The sequence below is a fragment of the Pseudorca crassidens genome, chromosome 14, assembly GCF_039906515.1.
Source record: "Pseudorca crassidens isolate mPseCra1 chromosome 14, mPseCra1.hap1, whole genome shotgun sequence".
NCBI classification, from domain to species: Eukaryota; Metazoa; Chordata; class Mammalia; order Artiodactyla; family Delphinidae; genus Pseudorca; species Pseudorca crassidens.
In genome coordinates, this window is record NC_090309.1 from 55,237,320 (window position 1) to 55,255,620 (window position 18,301).

General features: G+C 36.3%; 1 protein-coding gene across 2 annotated transcripts in view; it reads left to right on the forward strand.

The window, feature by feature from the left end:
- SRBD1 (S1 RNA binding domain 1) overlaps nucleotides 1-18,301 on the forward strand; it is a 230,731-nt gene that overhangs the window by 52,839 nt on the left and 159,591 nt on the right. For both annotated transcript variants that reach the window (XM_067703090.1, XM_067703091.1), the window contains exons 12-14: nucleotides 1,076-1,233; nucleotides 5,041-5,131; nucleotides 5,857-5,964. In XM_067703090.1, coding sequence (XP_067559191.1) covers nucleotides 1,076-1,233; nucleotides 5,041-5,131; nucleotides 5,857-5,964 — 357 coding nt within the window. The remainder of the gene's footprint in view (nucleotides 1-1,075; nucleotides 1,234-5,040; nucleotides 5,132-5,856; nucleotides 5,965-18,301) is intronic.

An 18,301-nucleotide genomic window follows, 5' to 3' on the forward strand; every position in this document is an offset into this window, starting at 1 on the left:
CAGTGAAATATTAGAGAAGATGAGAGAAAAGCCATAAGAAGCTGAATTAAGCCAGGAAAACAAATGTTGGTTAGCTGTATGTGCCTTTAGATATGTAGATAATTCTACCTCAACGCTGATAGAAATGTGCCCTGAATTGCTTTTGCTCTTGTGGCCATTGGCATGCAGTTTGTTTTTAACCTAGGCTAATAGAGAAGACACACTTTTAATAAATTCTTTTGAGTTTCAGGAGATAATATGTTAAGAACTCTTGTTAAATAGGCAAATGGTGTAAAACTTAGTTTCCAAATGCCTTTAAGTCCAATAGAGATATATATTTTTATCCTAGAAAAAATTTGAAAATTAGACTTTTAATAGCTTCTCTGGATAAAATTGGGAAATTATTTATGTGAGACAGGGTTCTGGACTGGTATTAATATCTGTGGTCATGTCACATCACTGTGAGAATGACGAGGGGATAGATGTGGGGAATGGAATAAAGTGAGAAGATGGCCTTGAGATATATATAGGTGAGGGTATAAAACTAAGCATTGTTGGAGGAGGCTACTTATGATTCAGTAATTGACCACTAATTATGTGTTTATATTTTTAATCAGCTGATAAACTTTGACATCTCATGTAATGTCCAAATCTTTATACACCCTGTCTCTCTCATATACACAGATACTTTATACATGTAGATTTCTTATATAAGGGTGAGCAGATAGAGGAGTGTAGGTATGACAAACTCAGCAGGTTTGATACCACAAAATTGTTTGAGGTATCTGCATTACTGAGCTTAGCAAAAAGAGACTCAATATAATTTTGTATGTGATTTTTTTCTCTTAAGTTATTTTGTTATAATGAATGCTCCAATAAGGAATAATTGTGTTCTTTTTCCAGAAGAAAATTTGAATGAATGAAAACTGAATACTTTATCTTTTTTCTTCTCTTTTTCTATTTCTAAAGACCTTAAGTTATTTTGTTATAATGAATGCTCCAATGAGGAATAATTGTGTTCTTTTTCTGGAAGAAAATTTGAATGAATGAAAACTGAATACTTTATCTTTTTTATTCTCTTTTTCTATTTCTAAAGAGCCAAACTAACATCAGATGCAGAGAAAGAATCAGTAATGATGTTTGGACGGAACCTTCGTCAGCTCCTTTTAACAAGCCCTGTCCCAGGGCGTACCTTGATGGGAGTGGATCCCGGTTATAAACACGGTTGCAAATTAGCTATAATTTCTCCTACCAGTAAGCATACCTTTCAGCGTTTTATATAGAAGTTGTTTGGTTGGTCATAAATTTCACTTCATATACTTCATGAGGATTTGGAAATAATGCTAATTTTCAAGGAACAGAAGATGGTTTTCTCACAAAAAGCGATATAGGAATCAGGATGAAGCTTCCTGTTGGGCCTGTTTGTAGCCTCAGTCAACATTTACTATCATTTATGCCCTTTCCTAGGTCACAATAGATATATTGAGGATTAACTGGGCTCAGACTTTAATAACTCTGCTTATCCCCCATCAACTTCTGTTTATACTGACTGCATTTATATATGATACATTTTGATTCTGTGTATATTTTATTTTTGTTTTTTTAAAAATATTTATTTATTTATTTGGCTGCATCGGGTCTTAGTTGCAGCATGCAGGATCTTTTTGTTGCGGCACACGGGCTTCTCTAGTTGCTGTGCGTGGGTTTCTCTCTAGTTGTGGCACGTGGGCTCCAGAGTGCGCGGGCTTAGTAGTTGCAGCTCACAGGCTTAGTTGCCCTGTGGCATGTGGGATCTTAGTTCCCCAACCAGGGATTGAACCTGCGTCCCCTGCAATGGAAGGCGGATTCTTAACCACTGGACCACCAGGGAAGTCCTGATTCTGTGTATATTTTAAATACCATGAGACATTTTTATTGTTTTGTCCAGTCAGTATTTTTTTTCCTGTTTACTCATTTATTTGCCCTTTCTATTATCTTCATTTCTTTCTGCATTTCTGTGTTTCCATTTGAGATCACTTTCTTTCTTCCTAAAACTCTAGTCTGTTTCTTTTTAATGTGGATCAGCTAGTGACAAATTGTCTCGTTTTTTTTGTCTGAAAGTTTCTGATTTGCCTTCGGTTTTGAAAAATATTTTTGCTGGGTGTAGAATTCAAGATTGGCAGTTATTTTCAGTGCTTTAAAGATGTCATTTCTTTCTTTCTTTTTTTTTTTTTTTCCTGGCTTTTACAGTTTCTGTTGAGAAGTCAGACAAAAGTCTTATTATTGCTCCTTTGAAGGTGATAATTTTTTCCTCTGCCTGCTAAGATTTTTTCTTTGTGGCTTTCAGAAGTTTTCTTATATGCTTAGCTGTTTGTGTGTGTGTTATTTATTTGTTTTGGAGGGAAGGGGATGTGAATTCTGCTTGAGGTTTGTAGACCTTCTTGCATCTCTTTCTGGAATTCTAATTACGTGTATTTTAGACCATTCAATTTCCTCTTCTATTTTCAATTCTTTTATTTTTTATTGATTGTCTTTAAGTTAATTAATCCTCTATTCTGCTATGTCTAATGTGCTATTAAATCCATCCATTGAGTTATTTATTTAAGTTATGTTTTTAAGTTTTTGAATTTCCATTTGGTATTTATAAAAAATAGATTACAGTTCTGTGGTGAACTTCTTCACCTTTTAATTTTTTTGATTGTTTACATTTTTCTTATGTTTCTTTTGGTTTAAGTTTTCATTCCTGGAATAACTTTTTCTTTCATATTTAATTCATTCCTAAGTTCTTTCATCTTACTTCTGACATTTCTAATTCTGATTTATTTTATTCTCATTTTCTCTAATCTTTTTTTTTTTTGGTAGCTTGTTCTTATATATTAGGTTACAGTTTTTCCTCTGTTTTGGGGCACATCTTTCTGTAAGGACATCATACTAGTCTTTTTTATTTCCTGATTTGAAAAATAATCATTCTATATGAAATTTGACTATGATCCTTTTCTGTTGCTTAGTTTTACATCAAATTAGTTTTTCTCAACTTTTAGGATGGAAAGCTAGCTGTATATCTCTAGAACTATCATTTCTACTTTTTCCAAACTATTGAGAAGAAAAACCTTATCTATTTGGATAGAGAGATAACCTTATACTTTCTGAAATTTGCTTTCCTATTGCTTTCTTTCCTTTTATCTAGACTTTTTTTCCCTTTTGTCCATACTGTCCTTACCTTGCTCAATGTGAATATGATGCTCAACAGTTTTTTCTCTGTGGGGTTTTGTCTTGAAAAGAATGTTCTACTTGTTAATTTCAAGAGTTCAGAGATCAGAGTTTTCCAGTTCTTTCTGAACTTACTGTGCAACCTTTGTACTGACCTATAAATTACAGTATGCAAAGGTCTTTTCCAGTTTTACTTTCTATTCTCAGATGGGCCAGTTTTGATTTCCAGGGAAGTACCTTCTGACATTTTGAGGCTTCCTCCAATCGCAGGTCCATGAGATACTCCATTGTTTCTCTGTGCCTCCTCCCACAGAAATGCTGATGCACATTGGTCTTGGTGGTTATTGGTGCATTGTTCCCACCTGCTCACCTTTTGTGTTTTGTGGGGATACTTTTTTTTTATAAATATAGTCATGGGCTTTTGATTTTGCTGTTCTAAGTTGCTCTTTTTTCATGCTGTGCATTTTTACAATAAACGGGAAGTATATTCTGTCAGTGTTTTTTCCTGAATCTATTGAGCTATCATATGGCTTTTGTCCTTTACTGTATTTGTATTGTTTATAGAATGGTTCTTTTTAAAATTTTATGCACACATACATACATACATGCATATGTATTTTCAGTCTGTTTTGGTAAGACTTTTCCAAGAATTTATCCGTTTCATCATTTAATCTAAATTAACATCAAGTTGTTTATAATAATCTCTCTGTATCTTTTAAATTTGTGCTGAATCTCTAGTTATACTCCCTTTTCATTTCTAATATAATTTACTTGTGTCATCCTTTCTTTTACTTGATTGGTATAGCTAAAAGTATGTATTTTTCTTAACAGGTGATTTAAAATTTTAAGCTTCATTGGTCCTCTCTGTTTTATATGTTTTTTTTCTATTTCATTAATTTCTGCTTTTTTAACTTTATTATTTTCTTCCTTCCACTTCCTTTGAGATTATTCTGTCGTCCTTTTCCTAACTTCCTAATTTGGTCACTTAGCTCATTATTTCTGTTCTTTAGGAGTTACCCTCAAAATTTAAAATATATTTCTGTCTGAAATATAGTACAGAGAAGCTCACAGTTCATAAGTATGCAGCTGAAAAAATTACATAAGGTAAAGAAATTTACATATCTACAACCCAAAGGAAGAAATAGAATAGTATTACAACACTCACTGATATATAGTAAATATTCAGTAAATGTTAGCTTTTACTATTTTTTTTTAATTTTATTTATTTTTTGGCTGCGTTGGGTCTTCATTGCTGCATGCAGGTTTTCTGGCTTTTTCTAGTTGCGGCAAGTGGGGGCTGCTCTTTGGGTGGCTACTCTTCGTTGCGGTGCGCAGGCTTCTCATGTGGTGGCTTCTCTTGTTGCTGAGCACAGGCTCTAGGTGTGTGGGCTTCAGTAGTTGTGGTGCGTGGGCTCAGTAGTTGTGGCTTGTGGGCTCTAGAGTACAGGCTCGGTAGTTGTGGAGTATGGGCTTAGTTGCTCTGTGGTATCTGGGATCTTCCTGGACCAGGGCTCGAACCCATGTCCTCTACATTGGCAGGTGGATTCTTAACCACGGCGCCACCAGGGAAGTCCCAGCTTTTACTATTTTTGATGTTAAGTGTTATTAAAAATCATTTCTCTTTTAGTATCATGGCATATTATCTAGTTGATAATGATTTTTGTATAGCAAAACAGAGTTCTAATAACTTTGGAGGTAACAGAATTTTAGAATGCTTAAGGGGGAATCTGATTAAGGAATATGAAAGATTCAGACTGCATTTTAAAAGGTGAACCAGTCCCCTTTTCATTTCAACTTGCTTAATCAAATCAGTGGTGTGTTATGTTTTGTAATTTCTTACAAAATGGCCTTTTCTTTTCATTTTTTCCTAAGGTCAGATACTTCATACCGATGTGGTATACTTGCATTGTGGACAAGGCTTCCGAGAGGCAGAGAAAATAAAGAGGCTTTTGCTGAATTTCAAGTATGAAAATAAGTAACCTTTTGAGTATTTCAGTGGCTCAGCCAATCAGAGATATCTTTGAAGTCCGTAATTTGGTGGGAGGGATTAAGGGAAGTGCCTTGGTGTTAGAAAAGGAACCATGTAAAACAATGCTGGGGCAAATTGCTGGAGAACTCTACATTTGGAGACTCTGGAGGAATGCTACTCCCTTCCTCTGCCGCCTTCACTAAACAAAGGTGGTAATATGACCAAAAGTGAGATTTTAATTCTTCAGTTTGGGCCTTCTCTCTCTTTCTTTCTTCCTCCCTCCCTCCCTCTCTCTCTCTCTTTCTTTTTCATGGATCTGAGGAATGGATGTGGCAGTAGTTAGAGAAGCTTCAGAAATTACTTGAAAACATATCACATAATTCAGTCATAATTCTTTATTATGGCTTAGAATGTTCCAGAGTTTACTTACTCATGTCTAAATTTCTTTCCTTCTAGATGGGAAGAAAGCTGACTATTCTTGAGATTGTGTGACCATAAGACATTTCTCCACTGCCTCCTATAATACCAAGTGCAGGAGCAGTGTCTTTGATTCTACATAAGTCTGCGTGGCCCCTGTGAGATAGTGGAGAGATTGCTTGGATATATGAGAGAATAAGAGCATCATATAATACTGTTCGTGCATTCTGTCCATTTTCTCCTGATTGATTTAGAAGCGTGCCTTGATCTCATCCAGTTTCTCATTCTGTTTCTCCTTGAAGCTGCAGCACAGTGGTGATTGGAAATGGAACTGCCTGCCGGGAAACAGAAGCTTACTTTGCTGACCTGATAATGAAAAACTACTTTGCACCACTGGACATTGTTTACTGGTAAGGATGTTAGGAATGTTTGTTTTCTTTGAGAGGCAAAGGAACTTCTGAAGTTCCTTCTGTGATAAATTCTCCCTTGTCTTTTTAAGATGTACTTCTTATTTGCCCTCATATCACTTCTTCCTATTCATAAGAGCTTTGCAGGACAATGTAAAGTGTCTGCGTCTTGGAGAAATTGGCATTTCAGTATCCTGAAACCGCTCACAGATGCAGCAGGTTAGGGCTTACTTGAATTCATGGGATTTTCCAGGCAGTACTTTGTGTGATGGCTCTAGCTAACTAGTGACTAGTAAGTAGAATGGTGTATAGGTCTAGCAGCTATAGACCATGGATAACTTAGCCTTCTTCTCCCAAAGTTTTGATGACTATGAGTCATTGGCCTTCAGAACTGAGAGCCAAGGTAAGTATTACAAATTAAAAGTGTTTCTTTTCTTTTTTTTTAAAGCATTTCTGATGTTCGTTTCTTGTTAATCTCTTCATCACATGCTTTCATTTTGTATAGGCATACAGTTGACTTCTAAATAACTTTGTATTAGCATGACCCATTTCTTTAGTCCTGCTCCTAGATCTGTAGTAGTTTTGCTGTCATTCACCATTGTTTCCTTACTTTCCCTTTTAACCTCAAATGGCCACCTTTACCTTTTCCAAAGTATGGTAGAATGCTAAATCCTAAAGGGTTTAATTCAGGAGAGAAGATAGTTATAATAGATGATATCTAGGGGAGAGCATGTAAGAGCCATCTCCCACTGCTTTTTGAGAAATGTAATAACTAAGAATAGTCAACTGATAAGTATGGGATCACGTTCAACAAAACAAAGCCAAAAGCCAACACAGGAAGAAGAATTCTAGGATCCATTCAGATAGGCCAAAAGAGAGGGGTCTTGTATTTAGTGTAATATTCCGTGTGCCAAGAGTATAATCAAGATGCTAGAAAAACAAATGCAGAGTAACCAAAGGGGATTAGAAGGTCAGGGACAAACTGTAGGTGCCATGGGATCATGGTTCAGTAAAGGATCAGGTTGAATAGTTTGGCTCAGCGTTTTTCCCTCTCCTTCTTATTCAGTTTGGTCTGGGAAATACTGTGGATCTTCTCTATTCTGGGAATTGCACACGTACCCAGTCCTTTTGAGAACCTACCATAAGGACCTGACATAGCAAATACAGTTTATTTCAGGCAACTTCTTTGATTTCTTTTTAACTTGTTCACATTAATTAGATATAAATATCTTGGGTACATTTATAGTGATTATAAATAGAACTTTCAAATTATTAGAAACATTAAATAGTGAATAGTGAAACACCTGAATTTGCTTGCTTACAGAGGCTCTCTTTCTTGAACTTGCAGCAGTATATGGTAGTAGAAAGAGGATGAGCTTTGGAGCCAGACAAATCTGGGTTCATCTTTTGTTGTCACCATTTACTAGTTATGCAAGTTTGGAAGACTTACTCTGCCTCTCTGAGTTTCTCTTTCCATCATTAAAATGGGGAATGCTTTTGCTTTCAGTAACATTTTGAAGTTTTCTTTATAATTATTTTTTATATTCAATATTAAAACTTTCTTTTATATGTCTCTCTTTTTGTGTTTGTATTAAGAATTACTTTACTACGTTACTTTATATCTCTATGAAGGAGCACTTTTTTAATGTTAGTTTGGTCCCCCAACCATAGTACAGAATTCTTTCATTGTTTATAATTAGTTTTTCAGTTCATTTTCTTGGATTTCAAGAGATATGATATGGTCATATCATCTGCAAAAGATGATGAATTTATCAGTTCTTTTTCTAGTTTTATACCTTTTTATTTTCTTCTCTTTAAAGGTATCATGCAGTATCTTTGAAAAGCTATTAAATAGTAGTAGTGATAGTGGATTTTTTTTTTCCTCTTTTAATTTTATTAGAATGCTTCTAGTGTTTCCCTTAAGTATGGTACTGCCTTTTGTATGTATTTTTTTAAAATCTTTTAAAGGAAATAGTCTTATTTATGAGTGTTTTAAAAATACTGATTCCTGTTTTATTATACTTTAAAAATCAAGAATAAAAGATAACGTTAATGCTTTTTCAGAATTTTGCCATAATAATTTTTCTCTAAAGAGGTTTTTTATCCTCTTTTGATCAATATGCTGAATCGTAAAAGTAGTAGATTTCCTACAATTGAACCATCTCTGCAGTTCTGAGTTGAACTTTTCTTTGTCGTAGTGTATTATTCTTTTAATGTACTTTTGGAATATATTTGCTAGTATTTTATTATGTGCTTTTGAAATCCTCAGTGATGCAAATACTTAATCAGAAGTTACAGTGTGTGCTTAGGGAATCAGCTGTTCAACTTCATTTTGTTATCATTTTGCCAGTTCAACATGCCTTTATGAAGAAACCATATTTTCTCATCTACTGGTTTGAAATTACATCGCAAACTACACTTAAGTTGAAATTCCCATGCTTTTCTAGCAGTCATTTTCAACAGATAATCTGAACAGATTGTCTTGAACAGATAATCTGATAGGCATTCCTATAATTCTGCTCATCCTGGAAAACCTTTTCCAGACACATCCACCAGCACATTCCTTCTTATCTGTTCCTTCTAACAGCTTTTGCCCTGACCTACTTGCCATAGGTTAACATACACCATGATTTATCTTCTAACTTGTAAACCCCATGCATCCTGACCCATCCATCCAACTTCTTTCTGTCATTTCTCTTAAAATACCTTGTAAACTCTGATACTTATATCTCTTATGGAGGAAGTCATCCAGAGCTTCAAATCTCAGTTACCAAAGGAGAAAAAAAGTGGATTAAGTTGTAGAATATAACTATGCTAGATCTTAGTTTGTCACACGTTTAAAGTTGCAAGTGTTTGTGAAAAGAAATTCTACAGTATTATATGTGTCATTTGTTTTAAGTATGTGCTAGAATGATCTGTTCTTTTCAATCCTCTGGCCCATAGTAGGCGGTCACTTTATTTTTTGAGTGTCTGAATATTTGTTCCCATTCATTTTAAAATGTCACACTTGATTATTTTCTTCTCTCTCTTTTTTTTTTTTTTTTTTGCGGTACACGGGCCTCTCACTGTTGTGGCCTCTCCCGTCGCGGAGCACAGGCTCCGGACGTGCAGGCTCAGCGGCCATGGCTCACGGGCCTAACCGCTCTGCGGCATGTGGGATCTTCCCGGACCGGGGCACGAACCCGTGTCCCCTGCATCGGCAGGCGGACTCTCAACCACTGCGCCACCAGGGAAGCCCTTCTCTCTCTCTTTTTTTTTTAAAAAATCCGTTTTTCCTTGGTAAAAAATAGTGTTTTCTTTTGTGTAGCAATGGTAAAATTTATTGAAATGTAGAAATGGCTAGCTCCTTATGAGACATTTGTGTTTATATGCACTGTATCTGGTTTCTCCTACATTGATACCTTCTTAAATCAGGGTACTATGTTTTACTTATCTCTGCCTCCTTCACATTGCATATTTCTGTACTTATAGATAGATGCACTGCCTCCTTCACATTGCATATTTCTGTACTTATAGATGCATCTCAATAAATATTACTAATTTGAATTGTCAAATATTAACAATAAAACTATTTTTAATCAGATAAGTCTTTTCAAGGCTATAGACAGGAATTAATGTCTGCAACAATTACGGAAAATTTCCCCTCTGCTTAATGCTTTGGTAAACCTATGATGTACTGTTTTCTGTATTTTTTCATTGATATAGAAATTTGCATTTGATGGATTATAGACTTATATCTTGCCAAAGATAAATGATGATTTCTGAAATAAAAATATTGTATGGTTAGAGTTATATATTTATTAATGAACTATGAAAGAATTATAAGTAATCTCTAATACTTGCTGTCTTATATTTTAAACCATGATTGGCAAGATTCATGCTGTTAGTGGAAACATTGCTAGAAATCACAGCATTATGTACATTCTGGAGAATCACAGATACATGAAACCCCTCAAAACCTGGGAGCAGAAAATGGAAAATAAAATTTTGTGCTGTTAATTCAGACCCCATGCTTAATGTTTCTACTCTAAAAGCTGCAATATATGAATGACTTTGAGCAGGCAAATATAGAAAAGAAGAGAAATTAATTTTGCTTCCGAATGACATTATTCATTAGCATAGTGAAAAGAATTAGAAAATGGAATGAACCGATAAGGTGTGGTATGTGACGACAGAATGAGGAAAGGGAAGGGGAGCTGTGGTGGAGGATTGGAGTTTTAATTTTTGAGGTTAGATGTATACCAAGGGGCCTGGTCAGTGAAGGTTAAGCAGGTAGCCAGACCCTATTAGGAAAAAAGCGTTGGTTTTGGACATCTGTGGAATACACATTGGACCTCTTTCTTATTCTTTTATTTCAGAAGCATACCAGACATTTAACAGAAGGAAGATATAATTTTTTAAAATTAATTTATTATTATTTTTGGTTGCATTGGGTCTTTGTTGCTGTGCGCGGGCTTTCTCTAGTTGTGGCGAGCGGGGGCTACTCTTTGTTGCGGTGTGCGGGCTTCTCATTGCGGTGGCCTCTCTTGTTGTGGAGCACGGGCTCTAGGTGCACGGGCTTCAGTAGCTGTGGCACGTGGGCTCAGTAGCTGCGGCTCGCGGACTATGGAATGCAGGCTCAGTAGTTGTGGTGCACGGGCTTAGTTGCTCCGCGGCACGTGGGATCTTCCTGGACCAGGGCTCGAACCCATGTCCCCTGCATTGGCAGGCGGGTTCTTAACCACTGCGCCACCAGGGAAGCCCGGAAGATACAATTTAAGGAATCATGGCTCTGTTGCTTGAGATAACTTGATGTACCTTTCAGAGTATAACTTAATTGTAGGGAATAGATTGATCTTCAAAGGGTTAACTCATTTGTGAAAACTGCATAATAGTGAAGCTAATGAGAATCTTTTGATTAAAATTTAAAAAACATATATTTCTTTAAAGATAATAATATTTATTATAGATTGATTGGAAAATATAGGTAAGTGACAGGATTTTCTATTATCTAAACCGTTATTTATATTTTAGAGCATATTTCTAGATTTTTCTTGTGTGCGTGTGTGTATTATGAAAAGGAACTCACTGTACATGGTTTACAACCTTTTCCCTACTTAATATATTATCATCTTCTCATACCAATAAACCTGTCTCTATTTCAGTTTCATCATGCATAAAGTGGAATAATAATAGTACGCATCCTATAGAGTTATCATTGAATGTTAAATGGGTTTATATATAGTATAAAGGGCTTAGAACAGCACATTATTATTGTTATTAATGAGGTCAAATATCTTTTTATATATTTATTGGCCATTTCTGGATTTTTTGTGTATGTATGGATGGCTTGTTTGTGGCCTTTGCCCATTTTATTTATTTATTTATTTATTTATTTATTATTTTTGGCTGCATCGGGTCTAAGTTGCAGCACGTGGGATCTTTCGTTGAAGCACTGGGCTTCTCTCTAGTTGTGGCACGCAGGCTCCAGAGTGCGTGGGCTCTGTAGTTTGCAGCACACCGGCTCTCTGGTTGGGCTCAGTAGTTGTGGTATGCGGGCTTAGTTGCCCCGTGGCATGTGGGATCTTAGTTCCCTGACGAGGGATCAAACCCGTGTCCCCTGCAGCAGATTCTTTACCGCTGAACCACCAGGGAAGTCCTTTGCCCATTTTTTTTTTCTTTAAGAGGTTTTCATCTTGTTCATAATTGCTTATCTTGTTCAGATTTGTAAATGTCTATAGTAATGATTAATCTGTCATAATTTCTGCAAATTTTGCTAATCATTTCCCCTGTTTTTGTGTTTACAATTTGAGCTGTATTTCATATCGAATTTAAAATATTATTTTCTCAGATTTGTCTGTCTTTTTCTTTATGGCTTTTGAGTTTTGTATTATGCTTGAAACTTTTAAGTCTTCTGACTTTTTGTTTTGAAGCCACAAAACCTCATTATCCTCAGTTACTTGTATGGCTGCTTTGAAACTTTATTCTCCAAGAAACCAAAAATTAATGAGAGAACTTCAGTCAGCTTAGATAACAGAAACAGAGTAGAAGGCTGTTAGATAACCTGAGGGTAGTTTTGAACAAGGAATGGGTGCCGATTTCCCCCATTCTTTCTTAAGGCCTCTCTTTTCGCCAACTCTGGTGTTTTGTAAACAGCAGAGACACCTGATTTCTTCCCTTCCTTTTCCTCCCCTCCTCTCCTTTCCTGCTTCCTTTCTCCTTCCCTCATTTTTTTTCCTTCTTCCCTCCCTTTTCCCTACCTTACTTCTCTTGTTTGGTTATACCATATTTTTGACATCTCCTGTTGTTTGACAGCTGGATTATTTCCAATCTTTGATGTATCTTTAGTTTTAAACCTATCAGTACAGACTTATTGACCATAATTTCAGTATTTATTTATAGGCATGTTTAGTATGGTGTTTGTAATGAGCTGAGGAGAAAGGGCATTTCTGTTTCCAAATTTATCATTGACAACTCAGTCAGAAGAGTATAGCTATGTTGATAAGAAATAAAATATCAAATTGTTTATTGTTCCTTTTTGCTATTAGGTAGCATTTATACTGCTTTCTTTATTTATTCTACTTAAAATTTATTGGGATTCTTGAATCGGTGGAGTGATATCTTTTCATTCTTCAAAATCTCAGCCATCATTTTTCAAATATTACCTCTGTCCCATTTTTTCTCTCTGTTCTCCCTCTGAAATTCTAATATCTATTCAGGCTTCTCACTCTATCCTCCATGCCTTTTAACCTCTTTCTTTTCATTTTCCATTTCTTGTTTCTCTGGGCTGCTTTGTGGTTGATTTCTTCAAATCGTTTCTCCAATTCACTAGCTTTTTCTTTAGCTTTCAGACCCGTCCATTGAATTTTCTTTTTCTAGAAGTTATATTTTTCACTTCTAGAAGTCCTATTTGTTAGTTTTTCAGCTTGAGAGATAATTGGCATATAATAAACTGCACATATTTAAAGTTTTCAGTTTCCTAAGTTTTGACATATGTGTTCTCCCATGAAACTATCACCACAATTAAGATAATGAGGGCTTCCCTGGTGGCGCAGTGGTTGGGAGTCCACCTGCCGAAGCGGGGGATGCAGGTTCGTGCCCTGGTCTGGGAGGATCCCACATACCGTGGAGCGGCTGGGCCCATGAGCCATGGCCCCTGAGCCTGCGCGTCCGGAGCCTGTGCTCCGCAACAGGAGAGGCCACAGCAGTGAGAGGTCCGCGTACCGCAAAATAAATAAATAAATAAATAAAATTTAAAAAAAAGATAATGAGCATACCCATTAGCCCCCAAATTTCCTTATGTTCCTTTATAATCCGTCCTGCCTTCCCTGATCCCTCTGTTTCCCAGGCAACCTCTGATTTGCTTTACATAGCTATAGATTAGCTTGCATCATCTAGACATATATAATTGGAATCATACAGTATATATTCACACAGTGCAATAATTATTTTGAGGTTCATCCATGATGTTATATATGCCATAGTTTGTTCTTTTTGTTACTGAGTATTCTGTTGTATGGTTAAATCATAATTAGTTTGTTCATTTACCTGTTGATGGATATTTGGATTGTTGCCAGTTTTTGGCTATTACAAATAAAACTGTATGAACATTCTTGTTCAAGTCTTTGCATGGACATATGCTTTCATTTATATTTGGTACATAAGTATGAGTGTAATGGCTGTGTTGTATGGTAGGTGTATGTTTACCTTAAGAAACTGCCAAACTGTTTTCCAAGGTGGTTTTACCATTTTGCATTCCCACCAGCAGTGTATCAGAGTTCCAGCTTCCCCATATTCTCATCCATCTGCTTGGTATGGCCAGTCTGTTAAATTTAGCTATCTTAGTGGATGTGCAGTGATATTGCAGTGTAGTTTTAAGTGACATCCTTAGCAATAAATGATGTTGAGCATCTTTATTTGCTTATTTGTCATCCATGTATTTTCTTTGTAGTATCTGTCCGAATCTTCTTACCATTAGAAAAAATTGGATTGGGCTTCCCTGGTGGCGCAGTGGTTGAGAGTCCCCCTGCCGATGCAGGGGACACGGGTTCGTGCCCCGGTCTGGGAAGATCTCACATGCCACGGAGTGGCTGGGCCTGTGAGCCACGGTCGCTGAGCCTGCACATCTGGAGCCTATGCTCTGCAATGGGAGAGGCGACAGCAGTGAGAGGTCCGTGTACCGCAAAAAAAAAAAAAAAAAAAAAAAAAAAATTGGATTGTTTTTCGTCCTATTATTGAGTAAGAGTATTTTATATTTATTCTGAATACAACTCCTTTGTTAAATACATGTTTTGTAAACATTTTCTCCCAGTCTGAAGCTTACCTTTTCCTTTTTTAACATGGTCTTTGGAAAAGCAAACATTTTAAATTTTGATGAAGTCCAGTTTATCAATTTGTTTTATAAATTCTTGCTTTTTGTCCTGTTTAAGTAATGTTTGGAAAAACTAAGGTCACTGTGATTTTCCTCTGTGTTTTGTTTTAGAAGTTTTATAGCTTTAAATTTATTTAGGTCTGTGATCCATTTAAAGTTAATTTTTATATATGATAAGCAGTTCTTTTTTTCTATATGGCTATGAATTATTCCAGTACCATTTGTTGAAAGATTTTTCCTTTCCGCATTGAATTGCTTTGACATTTTTGTTGAAAATCAACTGCTCATAAATGTATGGATCTATTTCTGGAGTCTATTCTGTTTAATTGAGCTGTATGTCTTTACACTAATCTTTGTATCTTTAATACTACTCAGTGCTGATTTGTGTAGCTTAATAAGTGATGAAATTAGATAGTGTAGTCCTTCAATTTTGTTCTTCTTTTTCAAAATTGTTTTGGCTATTCTAGGTCCATAGCACTTCTACATAAATTGTAGAATCAGCTTTTCAGTTTCTTCTAATGGGCCTGCTGGGATTTTGATTAGAATTAAGTTGACTCTATAATTTAATTTGTAGAAAACTGACATCCATCAATTTAATTTTTAATTTCAGTTATATTTTTTATATCTAGAAAGTTTATATTTTTCAAATCTGCTTGATCATTCTTACAGTTTTTTACTTGTTCCTGAATATATTTTTAAACCTATCTTTTATTTCCTTAGTCATACTAAGAATTATTATTTTGCAGACTGTGATAATTCTGATATCTAAAATCCCTGCAATTCTGTTTCTGCCATCTGTTGTTACTGCTGGTTCTGCTTTGTTTCCTTTTCTGTTCGGTTAATTTTTACTGAAAACTCCTTATTTTCATGGAACTTTGTCTGTGAGAATTCATGGAGGCCTGGATTGATTGTGAATCGCTTGAAAGAAGATTTGCATTTGCTTCTGCCAGGCTCCTGTAGACACTTAAATTCTCAGCTTGAATTTTTTCCTGGCCACCCAGGTCTTGTGAATTTAGGCTGCAAACGAGAGAGATGGCTTATGGTTCCATATTCTTATCAGAGATTCCTCCTGTGACAAGGTTTGAGATAGTCCATTTTTTATTGCAATATCCTGGAGTTAGGGTACAGGGTATATACTTTGACCCTTATACTGCAGGTTTAACCCTTTGGGATATCGGCTTTATATGTGGGAAGGGAGTTGGGGGAATCGTTTGTTACTATGATCTTAGGTGGACCCTAGGTTTTGTCTTCTAATCCTCTAGTTCTGTGAAGCTCTCTGAGGCCATAAAATTCACCTGGCTCAGCAATGCCCTCAGGTGAAAGCTTCAGAAATCAAGGTTTCCATGTTCTTTTTTTTAGCTTGAGTATTTTTATTTTCTTGCCAACTCACTGATGCATTTAAGAAGCTGTATTATATCTAGTATGTTTATTTGTTTTCAGTAAACTGTTGATCCAGGTAGCCAATCTTCCCTATTACTGGCAACAAGGTCAATACTTGATTTTCTACTTTTAGTCTACTTTAAATTTCAAATTTGGCATTTTCAGACAGCAGAGACATAAACCATAAGGGAAAATTAGAAGATGATCATTTTAAATAATTTTGATTTACACTTTTTTTTTCTTTTGGCCGCACTGCTTGGCTTGTGGCAGTGAAAGCTCCGAGCCCTAACCACTGTACTGCCAAGGATTCCCTCAGTTTATACTTTTGAATTAAGAATTACTTGTTTCTTTTACTTGTTTCCTCTGGGTATGAATGCCTGTGAAACATGTGTGTGACATTTTTCTCTGTCAATTTAATAGTCTTTCTTTTCTTTTAAGCATGCTCAAAAGAGTTTTGAAAAATCTAGGAAAATACAAAAAGGAAAATAAAAATAATTTGTAATTCACCACTCCGAGAATGCTATTAATATTTTATTATATTTTATTCTAGTTATTTTAGTTATATATTCATTTATTTGACAGATATTTATCACATGTAAATGATTAATTGACTGAGGTAGACTCAGTAAGGTACAAGAAGAAAACTTAATTTCTATCCTACTCCGTAATCATGAGCCATGGCCCCTGAGTAGTTCTTTTCATCCTTGTCTGAAATAATGGAGAGATCTCAGCTTCTTCATTTCCTTTTAGTCATTAGAACAGTCTCATTTTAGCAATCAAAATATCTTCTCTAGTGTAATAATCAAAGCTCCAACTTGAGATAAATTAAATTCCATGTCCTTCTGGGAAATACTACTTTACTGTAGGGCTTTGCAGGGGGCTTGTTTAGCTTCCTCTTTCTTCCCTTCTTATTTTTCTCTTCTCCCCAATTCACTAGCTGAATTTTCTCCAGGTTTAGTCCTCAGAGTTGAGAATAGGGAAAAGGAGCATAGTCTTACAAAGTGGGGACAGTTGCAGTCTAAGGATAGAGTCCTTTCGGTGGCCCATTTACCACTGCTGATTCATTCTTCCATGGGCTGTTTTTGAAAAACTTTCGTTTTTGTTTTCTGAGATTTTCACCAACAGCGTCCTTGAGCTGCCATCCGTGTGACTTGGCAGATATCTTCTCTGGCTGACTGGTTCTGACTCTCCTTCTTCAGATCCAGGCTTCAGACAGGCTGCTCTTCTCTGGTTCCTTTTGCTACTCAGTGCTCTTGGACAGAATCTCTTTCAAGCTACCTCCCACTTCCTCCTGCAGGCCCGATTGGTTCATACATCCTTGCCTACTCTCAAAGGGGGAACAGCAACTTATCCTTAGTGCAGCTCTCCCCTTTTTCATTCTCTTTCTCTCCTATGCTTGTTCTTACCTTTATTCTCTTTCTTGTGTTCACATATTGGTTGGTCCCAGTGAAGCCCCATCACTTGGCATGGGGTGAGTGGGACACTTTCACGTGAGGTATTGGAGCAGCCGGAGAAATGCCACAGCATTCCAACTATCTTTTTAAAGAAATTGTCTCTTTCAGCTCTAACTCCCTCCTGTCCCTCTCCTCAAACACGTACCCATTTTATAGGACGAAGTTGGAGGATTGCTAACGTTAGCAAAACAGGCTTTTGGGACTTGAGCCAGAACAAAACCATCCCATGTGCTCTCATACAATCAGCAAAGTACTGTTAGTACCAAAGTGTATGGCAGGCACAATACTATGTGCTGGGAGTAAGAGCAGTGAACAAGACAGACAAGGTGCCTGCCTTCTTGAAGCCTTTATTGTAGTGAGGAAAACAGATGAAAACGTGTGTGTGTGTGTGTGTGTGTGTGTGTGTGTGTGTGTGTGTGTGTGTGTGTATACTATGTCAGTTAGTGATAAATTCTATATAGAGAATTAAAAGCAAGGTAAGGGAATAGAGAGGGAGAAGAAGTGACATTTTTTGGTAGATATAGATATAACAGATATTCTTTTAGTGATAGGAATTCTGTTTGTGTGGTATGGTATATGAGATATATTTTAAGGAAACCACCCAGGCTGAAGTAAAGTGTGATGAATTTATATCCTCATTTATCTACAGCATCCAGATTCATGTCCTCATTATCCTCATCTTTTCCACGTCATATGAGCTCTCTAGGGCCATGTTTTTCAAATTGTAGGTTGCAGTCCATTGGTGGAAGGTGAAGGCAATGCAGTGGGTCCCAACAGCATTAAAAAAAAATTCAATAGACAAGAATAGAAAATAGAGTTCATTTCATATAGTAAGGCTAAGTATTATTTCATGAATATTTGTTTTAGTTACATACATGTATTGTGTACTGGGTTGACATGTAGAGAGTATTTCTTATTGTCAATTCTTTTGGGTTCCTTGACCTAATTTCAAAGTGTGTGTGTGGCGTCCCCCTATATATAGTCCCCCATGTATAACAAGCAGTGCTCTGACACCAGCTGGGTGTCCTACCATTCAATTCAGTTCTTATACTATCTACCTAGAAATAACATCAGATTCCACAGGTTAAGGGCTCATTCCCACAGGACTGTTAACTCCGCCTCCACCCCCCACACTTCAGATGCCAGTCCCAAGCCC